The sequence below is a fragment of the Lynx rufus genome, unplaced genomic scaffold (assembly GCF_022079265.1).
Source record: "Lynx rufus isolate CCGP_SWC_20201006 ecotype Redwood Valley unplaced genomic scaffold, mLynRuf1.p SCAF_10, whole genome shotgun sequence".
Classification (NCBI taxonomy): Eukaryota; Metazoa; Chordata; class Mammalia; order Carnivora; family Felidae; genus Lynx; species Lynx rufus.
In genome coordinates, this window is record NW_025814824.1 from 84,793,646 (window position 1) to 84,806,050 (window position 12,405).

A 12,405-nucleotide genomic window follows, 5' to 3' on the forward strand; every position below is an offset into this window, starting at 1 on the left:
ATTTTTCTGATTAGATGTGATGCACATAATTTATAAAGTAAACGCAGAAGGATTGCATTCAAACATTTTTCCTGTATTTGAGGCAAACACTGAAGTGTTGATTTAGTTATGATTTTAGAAGAGATATTATTCATCACAAGGGGAAAATATTATACCAGCTAAAAATACATTCTTATAATTATTTTTATTTGTGTCCACTACTCCTGACTTTAAGGATTGCTTCCTGTTGGTATAGTGGTATTGGGAATGCATATTAGGAATGTATAAAAGTGTCATGTCTTTTGCATTTCTTCCTGATGAATTTCCTTCTTCTGTCTCCCTAATAGTCTGCTTCCTTGTGTATTAAGTCACTGAACATGTTGTTTGCCATGCTTGTGCAGGGAAGTGTAATAATTTTGACTGTGGATGTTGATCTGCTATTAAAGAACCTCACCAAATATCCATAGGGAAAAGATCAATATGTTTAAGTACAAGGTAGAAAACTAGAAACCTGGAGGAATCTTGAGGGCAGATAAAAAAATCACCTTTTCTGGAGAAGCACCAGTGTCTGTATAAATAGAAAAAAGAAACAATGAACACATGAAAGTGTGAGCAAACATTTAGTTTAAGAAGGAGAAACTTAGAAGCTGAGTCCAAATGTAAGACAAGAGGTTGCTCAGTGAGTCCTCACTGCATGCCAGATGCACAAAAAACTTGGTATGTGGAACTACAAGTGTGTCAAGGCCATGAGATTTTAACATCTAACAAAGTGAATTGGATGGAAAGAAAATCAAAGATGTTAAATTAAAAATACCAGTGTAACCAGTATTTGCCAGATCTGGAAGAAATAGCAAATACACGTTTTTCTATTTTTGATTAGCAGCAATGTTGATACTGATTTTATCTTATTTAGAGAGTTATCTAACTTTCTGGTTCCCTAAATGAATTTATTGTCTTAGTATATTACAGTTTTCAAACCTTATTTATTTACCTCTGAACAGGCACCAGATATAATTTTAAATTATTGTGAGTTAGTTTTATTACCCAGTTGAAATTATTCTGAAGTATATTTTTAAATGAAAGTGACAGCTTTAAAGTGTTTTGAGGGAGGAAATTAAAGTTGTGTGTTTGAGTTAAGACAACCAAGAGCTCTGTCATGCTGTGGGTGTAATTCAGGACATCTAGGAATGAAATCTGTTCTTAAAAGAATTGATGGTAGTTTTAGGTTAGCATATAAAATCACGGAGCTGGTGCTCAGCTGAGTACTTGGCAGCTTATAGATGTTACTGTCATGTAAGTTACACTAGACACAGAGTGTGCACCACTGTGGATAAACAACAACAGGCACAGAGGAAAAAGGCAGCATCCAAATGCCGACATGCAAGATGCCAACTCCCCTCCTCCCCCTTCCCCAAGATGCCTTGTAACTAAGTGTGGGGAACCTGCTTTTAAACAGATTTACAGAGGTTAATTGGGCTGGGATATTTTAGATTATGTTACACATTAATGAAAATGCTGATTTTGAGCTGTCATGACTCCAGTGCTTTTTATACCATGATAATTATTTTAAAACTTTGTCTTCTGTGTTGTTGAAAACATCTTGGCAGAAAGCCTGTGTGACCTGATTAAACCTATGAATTGTCAGCTGTGATCTATAGTTCTCAGATGAGGTTGCTGACTGGGCATCACTTAGGAAGTTCTTGATTTAAAAGCAAAATTACATGGAGACTACTGTGCCCAGCACTGGATTGCCATTTCAATGGTACATTTTTAATACTATATTTAGGGTCCTGATTGCATAGATTGCTTAACAAATTCATTCACTAGTGTGTGTGTGTGTGTGTGTGTGTGTGTGTGTGTGTATATATATGTATGTTTTTTTTTCAATAATATATACTTTTAAAGCATAGCTAATTACTTCATAGCATATGAATTTCTCTTCTCCCCTTGAAATTATACAATGAAGACTCCCGTCTAATTCTGTTTATTTTCTAATTTTTGGATATAGTTTGTGAATGAATTATTCCATGGGATTTTTAGATTCTGTTCTTCCAATCATACAGGAAAAAAAGAAAACAGGATAACTACCTTTAGACGTGTTTGTTTGACATCCTTGGAATTATTTTTGTCCTCTCAAAATCCCAAAGTTTTTACCCCCTTCCCATTTTATGCTTAAAGCATCTAAATTTGGGAAGATTGACATTAGAATATTCTGAGCTGCAGTTACCTTTTTCCAGCAATCCAATCTAGGATAAATTGAGAGGGTGTAATATTAGGAAATCTGGGATGCATGTAAATATTCTCTCAAAGAATTTTCATACTCACGCTTATTGGTAAATGTGAACAAAGAAATTCTCAGCATGAATTGTAGTGCACTAATGTTGTTTGATCATTTTCTCAAATAAACAAAATACTCACACTATTTGTCCTATTTCTCGCTTCTTCTCTCTCTGTCTCTCTTTCCTTGAAGGTCTCAGCATCAGAGGAGCCCAGGAGGAGGACCCTCCCGACCCCCAGCTAATGAGACTGGACAATATGCTTTTGGCAGAAGGGGTTTCAGGTCCTGAGAAAGGTGGGGGATCGGCGGCAGCAGCTGCAGCCGCGGCAGCCTCTGGAGGTTCTTCAGATAACTCTATTGAACACTCAGATTACAGAGCCAAATTGACCCAGATCAGACAAATCTATCACACAGAACTGGAGAAATATGAACAGGTCAGCAGCCGCCACTCTCATAGTCCTGCACAAACCCTCTGTTGCTCTTCCATTAGACTGCACTAACCAATTCTGAGGGCTGTGAGGGGTAGGTGTTAACACGAAGAGCAAAATAAATAAGGTCAATGCAAAAACCCAAGTGAATTGCTGGATTCATGAAATGAAGTCCCTTTGAGATTTCGGAGGTGAAGCTGAACCTATTTTATCCCATTCACTTGTTTTCGTTTTACCCATTGCTCACATTCACGCACCCTTACTACCACACCTGCAACCATCCTTCCCCTCTAACCTCACTGCTTGGTGCCCTTCAAAGCTCGGGGTAATTAACATTTACACACTGGCCTTGTTCATGAGTTTTAACAACTTTCAGAGGAAGCGCTGCACAGTGAACTCTTCCTCCTATGCTGTGAGCTCCAGATCCTCCTGGGAATTAATTCTTATGGATTGTGCCAGAATATAGGGGAGGGAGCTAACCGTCACAAAGCAAGCGGGCTCTGGCCTTTCTCTCTGAAGAGGAGACTCCCAGGATAATTCTAGGTAACCTCGGGCTGGGAATACTAGGCATTGTGTGCTAAATTCCTGATTAGAAAGAGAGTGTAGATTAAAAATGCTATTCTCAGCACTTACATTAACCATACTTCACTGAATCTAAGGCATCTCTGATTTTAAGTTGTGTCACTGTTTATGTACCACCAAGGAAAAGTAACGCTACCCAATTTAACTATAACATGCCGTTGACTATAAAATGCTTCCAAACTTCAGAGATGTTAAAAGGTGGGGAAAAAAGAAGTTAAGTCTTAGCTTCAATGAAATAAGGTAAAATGTTGATAGTTTGTTTTAAACATATTTTAGTTGTTAGTAAACCTGAAATCCTGTTTAGTTTGAAGAATTCTCACTAGCAGATAATAAAAAAAAAAAAACCAAACCATTATTATAGGAAAAAAAAAAATGTGTCCAAAAAGAAAGATAACATTATTAAGTTGAATCCTGTGAAATTGCCAAGTTTTTAGGTCAAAAACAGTATTGGCAGTTTTATGGAGCCCAACCTACAATAAGACACTGCCTGGACATCCATCACCCAGATAAATAATGTCAGTATTTTGCCAACCTTATTTTGCCTATTACACACACACACACACACACACACACACACACACACACACACCCCTACCTACCTACCTACCTACCTTGTTCTGGTTTTGGTGGAGTGTTTTCAAGCAAGGCTTAGGCATCATACCATTTCATCCACAGACACTTCACTGTACAGTCAGGCACTTCTTAAAGTCGGAACACTTTAGTAAGATGTGGGTCTCCTGGTCAGTTTTATTACTGATTTTTTTTCTGAGTTCCCTGTGTAGTTTCAGTAGTATATGTTATTTTTTTCATTGTCTTCTCACGTATTCTGGATGTGGTGGCATTAAGCAAATGTAGGATTCTGTTCCAGAGGTGAGTGTGTTTTGAGGAAGGGTAGAAAATTTATGTAGCTTTATGTTAAAATATAATATAAATTAATATTATAAGATACGGGTTTGTTTTTTTTTTTCTGAATAGTACTTTCTGGGGTCTCAAACTGTATCTCTGGTCTCGTTGGTAGGAATTTTTGGTGGAAGATGTGCAAATAAGAATTTTGGAAAAATTATCTTGTGTGTGTATATGCAAAAAAATGGAGCTTTCTGATTTGACATATGAATAATTGAGAGTAAACAAAATAAGTCATGGTTGAAAAAGTTGCCCTGAGCATAAACAGAAGAAAATGATTCCAATTTGTAGCATAATCTTAATCGCATAACTTTGTTAAATACATCTATACATACTTACTAAATAAATACCACCAGTCACCTTGCATGAAAAGATCTATATAGTATTAGGGACCAAATGGCCCGACTTTTTTGGCTCAGAAATTAAGGTGATTTCCTTACTGTCTCCTGCCATGGTTCTTCACATCAACTTCGTCTGTAGCCCTGCTGGAAGTTAGGTGAGGCTGTCATTAGTCACTGTCACCAGGGGGATTTCTTTGCTTTTCCTTTGAGAATACACACAAGTTCTTCATAAGTTAATCTATACTATGTATATTTGGAATTTTTGGATTAAATATCATATTGGGAAATAATGAGTTTTAAAGTATAATGATGAATCTTATTTCCCAATATATTCAGTAACCTAATAAAAACCGTTTAAGTATATATTTCCTTGCTCATTTTTAACACTTTTGGAAGGAAAAATGCAGACATGAAATCGCTGCAGTATTATGAACAAATAAATAGATGGAGTGTGATGACTGGTTGGCTGAATAACAGAATTTAAGTTTACAGATTTTCTTCTGTAGGTTCTGCATTTTCAGTTCTAGAAACAACACAGCAGCATTTATTTCTCTTGAGTTGTCTTTGGGGCTGGATTTTATAGCTCTTCTGTCTGTAGTTCCTAAGTTATTAGATCAGTGAGTTTTAACAGAAGATAGTCAATTGTTTTTTTGTTTGTTTGTTTGCTTTTTACAAATGTTTGGTATACAAGTTGTAGGCTTTATCTGGGATAGACCTCCTAGGGATATGCTTTGGAGCAACTAGGAGGGCTAAGCAGAACCAAGTGAGATGAGGGGATGGCATTTCCAAAATAGATGGCATTATAATTTCTATTTTATAGATGAGAAAATGAGACTCAAGTTAAATGATTTGTCCAATGGGTTAGTGTCCAAATCAGGTATTGAAATCAATTTCTGACAATATACCTTCCATTTCCATTGAATTATGCTTGCTACTTATATAGAATTGGAAAATAATTCAGTACATTCTGGTTGTTTCTCATTTGCCCATGTGGACTTGCATTTAGAATGGGATCAGAATACAGCTGGAAAAAACAACTGTCTTAATCACTTTCCAGAAAGCATAATTTTCCTCCTAAAAGTGAACACAGGTATTCCAAGTGACAGAAGCCTGTTAGTAAATAGGAAGAACATACATGTTAAGGCAGTGGATTCATCAGAAAATTGTGTTGAGTCTTTTACTGAGAGAAATAAACTACATTGGAATCTTAGAGCTATTCACTCTACTGTGTTTTGCAACGAAGCTGTAATGAAAATGTATCTGAAGCCTGTTTAGATTTAGATTGCCATAAAATTAACAAACACCACCACTGCAGTAAATTAAAGTACCGTATAAGCACAGCCACATTTACAAAGCTAAGCAGACTAGAGCTACACTTTGAGCAAAATTAAACCCAAGCCACAAGGCTCAGTTTTATGTGTGTTTTAGGAATGGTACGGTTTTTTAAATCCTGTCCTTTTTTTCCCTCCAGAAAATATCCTTTGATCATATGTCTTCGTTACATAGGCTCAGATAACATGATTTTTGATGATAACCATCTAAATTCACTTATACACACTTTTGAAATATTAGGCATAGAATAGATAGTACAGTAAGGTTCTTGAATATTACTACCACCCAAAACGAAACAAAACTATTTTACTTTTCTCTTGTTGATTCTGACACCCAACAGGAATATATAATTTTATGGAGTTTGCAGCTCCTGTCTTACAACACTTCGTTTGGGGTACATTGCTTCCCTCTTTGGCTATGAAAAAAAAAAACAAACCGGTTGCTTCTTTGTCTTTTTGTTGATTAGCTACAAGTTTTGAAAAATGCTTTTACACTACCTTTCAAATATAGTCTTACAAGTAAGGGCCCAACTATTAGAATAAGTGAATTCCTAATGAACTTGAGCCTAGGGTCCTGGGAAGCCTGATTTTAAGAACTGAGGGTCTTCTGGCTTCCTCCACCTCTCTTCCAAAGGGAAATGGACACATGGTTTTTGCAAATGAAATTTGACTTAGACATTTGTTCTCAGTTAAAAAGAAAAAGATACATCATGCCCTGTGCCGCTCTCCCACTTTGCTTGTACCAGAAGAAATGCTTGTACACAGGCAATTCACTTCATAATTTACAGCTGCTATAATAGAGATGACATATTGAAAGCTATCTACTATAATTATATTGAAATACATTTTTGCTGAAGGCGAAAGTGTTGTAAGGGTCCCAACCCTCCCCGAGCATCTGGGAACCTGCTTCCCGAGTTCACAGATGTCTTTTGAATTCACCTCAAATCAGGTAAAGCACTGGAAGCAAGCATGTACACCAAATGTGCCCAAGACTAACCAGGTAATGTTTAGCTACTACAGGACTTTCAGACTGCAAGGACTTAATCGTGGGAGGAATGGAAATTGAGTGTGGAGCCTAAACCATTGTAAAAGCATGTCCTTGTGCTTTTCGAGGATCTCCACATTATGTGCTTACATTTGCTGGCAAAATCTCCTTTGCTTGTAAAGGAGTTTTATTTTTATCAGGCTAAAAAAAATACTGATGTTATTACATGAGAGATTGTGTAGCTTAAGAGGCCGGACAGACAAAAGGGTACTATCTGATGGAAACTTTATATTTCATTTTCGAAAGCAAGGCTTTGTCACCGATTGCTCCAAGGGAAAGGTTTTACTTCTTGTCAGCTTTCATGCTGGGTCTTTTCCTTGGCTGGAAAGTGTGTTTGAATGTTCCCCTTTCTTCCCTCCGAGTTTCTGCATTATTAGCTCTATGTACCAAATGTCTCTTTGACCACAAACTTGATTAATCAAATGATTTGTTTTAATATGTGAATACTCTTTTGTTTTCAGCTTCTGTCTGTATAATTCAGGAAGTGGGAAGGCCTGACTATATTAACTGTATTAGGTAATCAGAGTAGGGACTGCTTGCAGAATAGCTAACATATACAAAATATGAATTTCATAAAATTGCCATTTTCATTGTCAACAATAACTGCCATTTATTAAATATTAATTACGTCCTAGGCTCTGTGCAAAGACCTTAGCATGTATAATATAATCCTTATGAAACCCTTATGAGATAGGTCCCTAAATCATGTAATTAGGTAAGAAGTGTTGAGGTACAGTAGATATTTCATCTTTGTGGCTGCTCCTTACACATATTTGTCTCATTCCACTTGGATTAGGAAAAATCTTTAGGTGTTGACTTTTATCCAAAACAAGAAGAATTTGTTGATTTAATAAACATTCCATAAATACAAAATCTATGATATTGGACCAGAGTTACTTGCAAGGTTATAAAGACATCTAGAAAATGGGTGCATGCAAATTTGAGAGGCAATAACTTTTAATAGAGATTTATTCTCTTTGAAAAGTGTATTTTATAATGGGGGTATCATGATCTGTTGACTACAGTCAGCTTCTCTAGATGGTTACAAAAGACCAATTCGGTTGTTAGATCTGATCACTTACCCATTTTAAAGCTTCCTCTAAAGTCAGTGCTTGCTCACTGTCTGATTTTATATTTTTACATTTGTTGATGTGAATTTACAGGCAAGAAAGGGATTGAGTCTTGAATTCACAACTGAAAAAAGCACCGCCACAGAACTTTAACTCGGCACTCTGAAAACTTTGAGTGTAAACGAAATATGTGTGGATATTGAGGAGACAGTTTTACTAGCCAATAAATATCATTAAAAACATTATCCAAATAGTTCAAATCCTTAACTGGTTTTGGGTTTTTAAGGAGAAGGGAACCAATGACAAGGAGAAAGGCTCATAATAAGAATTGATTGAAAATGTTTTTATCAGGCAGATCTTTTCATACTTTATGTTCAGTTAACTATGTTCTTGCAATGTGTGTTTTAAAACACAAGCAAAAATGCATCCTAGATAGTTTCAACATCTGGATTAAAAGAAAAAGAGGCTTCTGCCATTGCTTTAGCTCAGAAAATTCAAGGAGTCGAAACTCTCATTTCCTAAATATTCTAATTAACCAAGGTGTTACTACATTTGTATTGTGGACATTGACCAGAAATTTTTTTAACCGATATTTTCACCTGGAAAAATAATAAGGCAATGAAAAATTTCTCCAATGTCTATTTTAATACTCTAGTCTTGTAAGTGTGATTGAGGTTGTGATAAATGAGCATCCCACATTATAAACGGCATCGATGCTAGTATGTGGTTGGGTGGCCCTTCAAAACAACTCTGCAATCATTTGATCATTCTTACTGCATTTATCTGCTTAAAAAATGTATACCTTTTAAGGAATAGAAGATGAGGCAGTACTGTGCTCTGCTCTGAAACTGGTACAGATGATGCTGTAAATGAGGCTGTAATTTACTTTCAGTGGTATAAAGGAAAAAAATCACTTTGCCTAAAGTGTATGCATCTTTCTTAAGGGTGTACCCAGATTTTAATTATCTAAATGTAAATACTTAACGAATTTTACTTAGAGTAATGAGCTAAAGTGCACACTACATAAATGAGATGTTCTAATTAATCATGTATGAACTACTGGTTTAAAGAAAAGCTATGTGAATTCTGTGAATGTTGGGCTATTGCCAAATTGCTAATCAGCATTTGCATTCATAGATGAGTTCACTTAATAAGTTGTGAGACATTCAGCAAATGTTTCAGGAAATTATGAGTTTTTAGATGCAGAAACTTTTTGCTTTTAACCCTTTTTTTCCCCTCACATGCTTCCTAGAAACCATAGGCAAACTTTCTTTCTGGAGAGATTAAAATGCAGCCAGAGAAAAACGTAAGAGAGCTTGCATCTCAGGGATCATTCACATAGGAGTTTTGAATTATTTATCAAGACGTACACCCTGTCAAAGATGTATGTTACCATAATGTGCAAGCTAGGTTTTTAGGAATTTGCAATGTTCTGTGTGCAAATTACAAAGGCTTCCATACTCCAGTGCAGCAGTACTCCAGCCTTTTGGTCTTAAGACCTAGACCTAGACTCTTAGAACTTATTGGAGACCCCCAAGAGCTTTTGTTTGGGGGGTTATATCTGTCAACATTTATTATAATAGAAATTAAAACTCAGAAATATTAAAAGGATTCATTCATTAATCTTAAAATAGCAATAATGAATCATTATATGTTAACCTAAATACCATTTTTGTAAAAACCTGTTATTTTCCCAAAAGCCTCAGCATCTATTGAGAAGAATGACATTGTTTTTATATTCTTGCAAACTCTTTAATGTTGGGCTCAATAGAAGTCACCTGGATCTTAAATGTGCTTCTGCAGTCAATCTGTTGTCATTGTGGTTGAAATAATACAAAGAACATCTGGATCTGGCCTCACACAAATATGTCATTGGAAAAGGCAGGAGTGGTAATAGCATTTTCAGATAGTTGTGGATTTTCTTCTTTGATACTACACCAAAACTCGGCAAGCTGTAATTTCTTAAAGGTTAGTTACAGTGCAGAGTCTGAACCCATATCAATTAACTCTTTGTACTCTGTTCCTTTCAAATCCATTGGTCTAATATGCACTTGGAATGGATCTTCTGCCTATGCATATTTTTGTAACATCATGCATTGATCATTTGGAAAGTATTGGTTCACTGAGTTACGTATATCTTCCAGTGTTGACACATTTCATTACATAATACCAAAATACGTTTATTAGTATCAACATCAAACTAATCGGAAAGTCCACTGAGAAACTGTTAAGCTAACAGTGGTGGATGCAAGTTTTCCAAAATTCTAATTTTCACTTGAAAGCTCAAATTCATTATGACAGACACTACTGTCAGCTCTTTTCCTTTACGTGACAAGCACAGTTTGTTCATTTTTGAGGGCATCTGCCAAATACCCAAGTCTGAATAATCAGAATTTGTTGGTTTTGCTTTAAAAAAAAAAAAATGGTGTTCCATGAAAAAAGCAGCTGTAGCTCACAACTTCAACAATCACATAACTGCTTTTTCTCAAGGTAACTGTCTGTTGATATGCAGTAGAGTGCTTTTTGTTTGTTTCCCATTTTGTCACATAGAATATTAACGACCTAGTGAAGGGCTGGGATATAATAAGATGAATAATTTCTCTTGCTTCACCAAGGACATCCATAAATGAAACTTTCTCTTTGTGTGTGTTTGTGTGAATGCAGGGTGGTGAAGGATAAACAAAGAAGCATCAAAGATTACTTAGTATTCGGTTTCCCAAAGAGTTTTTCTTAGCACATTGGTCCCCAAGATGCTATAGAGCTGTGCTGTCCAGTACGGTTACCACTAGCCACGTGTAGATGTCAAGCACTTGAAATCTGGCTAGTATCAGTTGAGATGTGCTATAAATGTAAAATACATACCGGGTTAGAAAATGAACCAAAAGAGATAATGTAACATACGTCACTAACTGTGTTTCTTAAATATTGGTTATGTGTTGAAATGTTCATAGTTTTCATATATTGGGTTAAATAAAATATATTTTTAAAATTAATTTCACCTGATTCTTTTTATTTTTTTAATGTGGCTATGAGAGGTTTTTTTTTAATTTTATATGTGGCTTGCGATGTATTTCTTTTGGACAGCACTCCTCTAGAGAAAAGAGGTTTTATAACCAAATTTATTTGGGAAAAGTTGGCTATACCATTCCCCCTTGAAGATTTATTGTGCACATTGCTGTGTTAGTATTGAGGAGTCTTGCAAAAAAAAAAAAAAAAAAAGCTTAAAAATTTTTGCTTAACTCTGCATTTTCCAAATATACTATATTTTGGGACCATGTATTAACATTCTCTGGAACTAGCTATAGAAGTACATACTTTCTGATCCCATTGTAGGGACATAGTTCTAGTCTAATTTTCTTCATTTTATTGATAACAAAACTGAGGGGTAGAGTTTGTCAAGTTATATCATTTTGAAATTATATGAACATCTCTTTAGAGAAAGCACAAGAAAAAATAAGTACATATATTTCTTGTCAGGATGACCACTTGTTTTCAGTTTGGCCTAAGGTAGATAAAGTAATATAATGGGGGACAGTCTTAAGTCTGTTTTTATTTTGGTTTCCTTAAAGATAGAACTTCTGGTTTTAGAGCTACACAGTTCCTTGACGTTTTACTATGTTGTAACCTAGGACAATAGTTCGTAGCCTTGTTTAGTTATAAACTGGCTAAGAATCTGAAAACAAAACTCCACAGTTGTCCCTTCAGGTATTACACAGGCACACACAACTTGGATAAGATTTCAGGGACTCCTAGACATTCTAAACTTATCCATGGACTCCAAGTTAAGAATCCCTCACATATAGTTCAGGGACAATGTATTTACAGATATTAATCAACATTACTCTCAAATCGTAATACGGCTGACCAATCAATAGATGTTTATTAGATGCCCACTGTGTACAATGCATAATTCTACACTCCAAAGAATCCCATAAGTGTAACATAGGGTCACTGCTCACTTAAATTGCTTAAGACCTAAGATAACCACCCCCCAAAATCCTTTCATTGATAAGCAAGACTCATTTTACTTCACCTTAGAAATATTTATAGAAAAGCTCCCTAAAAGCTTAGAGTAACTGAAACACCCAGTGAACTTACTTGAAAGGTTAGTTCTCTAATGAGCAGTTAGAAAAACCATCATGTGCTATATGTGAGCCATGTTCAGGGTATCTATAGGGAAGTGGACATTATTATAGCTTCAAACTGTGTCTTGCGGTGATCAATGATTGTTCTGTCTGCTCGCGCTACCAGGGGCATCTGTACAGTAAGATGCAGAATCCCCCGTCATGCCTTTTTAATGAAAATGCCAGAAGATGTTCTTTTTATTCAAGGGTGTAAACTGATGCTTTATTTACCAAAGCAGTACTAGATTTCAGCGTGGGCCCCGTTACTTGGTTTTATAGGTCTAAAAGAATATAGGTGAACTGAAAGAAGGGCTGAGGATTGTT

General features: G+C 35.8%; 1 protein-coding gene across 2 annotated transcripts in view; it reads left to right on the forward strand.

Moving 5' to 3' along the window:
- The window catches only part of PBX3 (PBX homeobox 3), a 220,601-nt gene that overhangs the window by 160,859 nt on the left and 47,337 nt on the right, over window positions 1–12,405 (forward strand). For both annotated transcript variants that reach the window (XM_047069595.1, XM_047069603.1), the window contains exon 3: window positions 2,450–2,691. In XM_047069595.1, coding sequence (XP_046925551.1) covers window positions 2,450–2,691 — 242 coding nt within the window. The remainder of the gene's footprint in view (window positions 1–2,449; window positions 2,692–12,405) is intronic.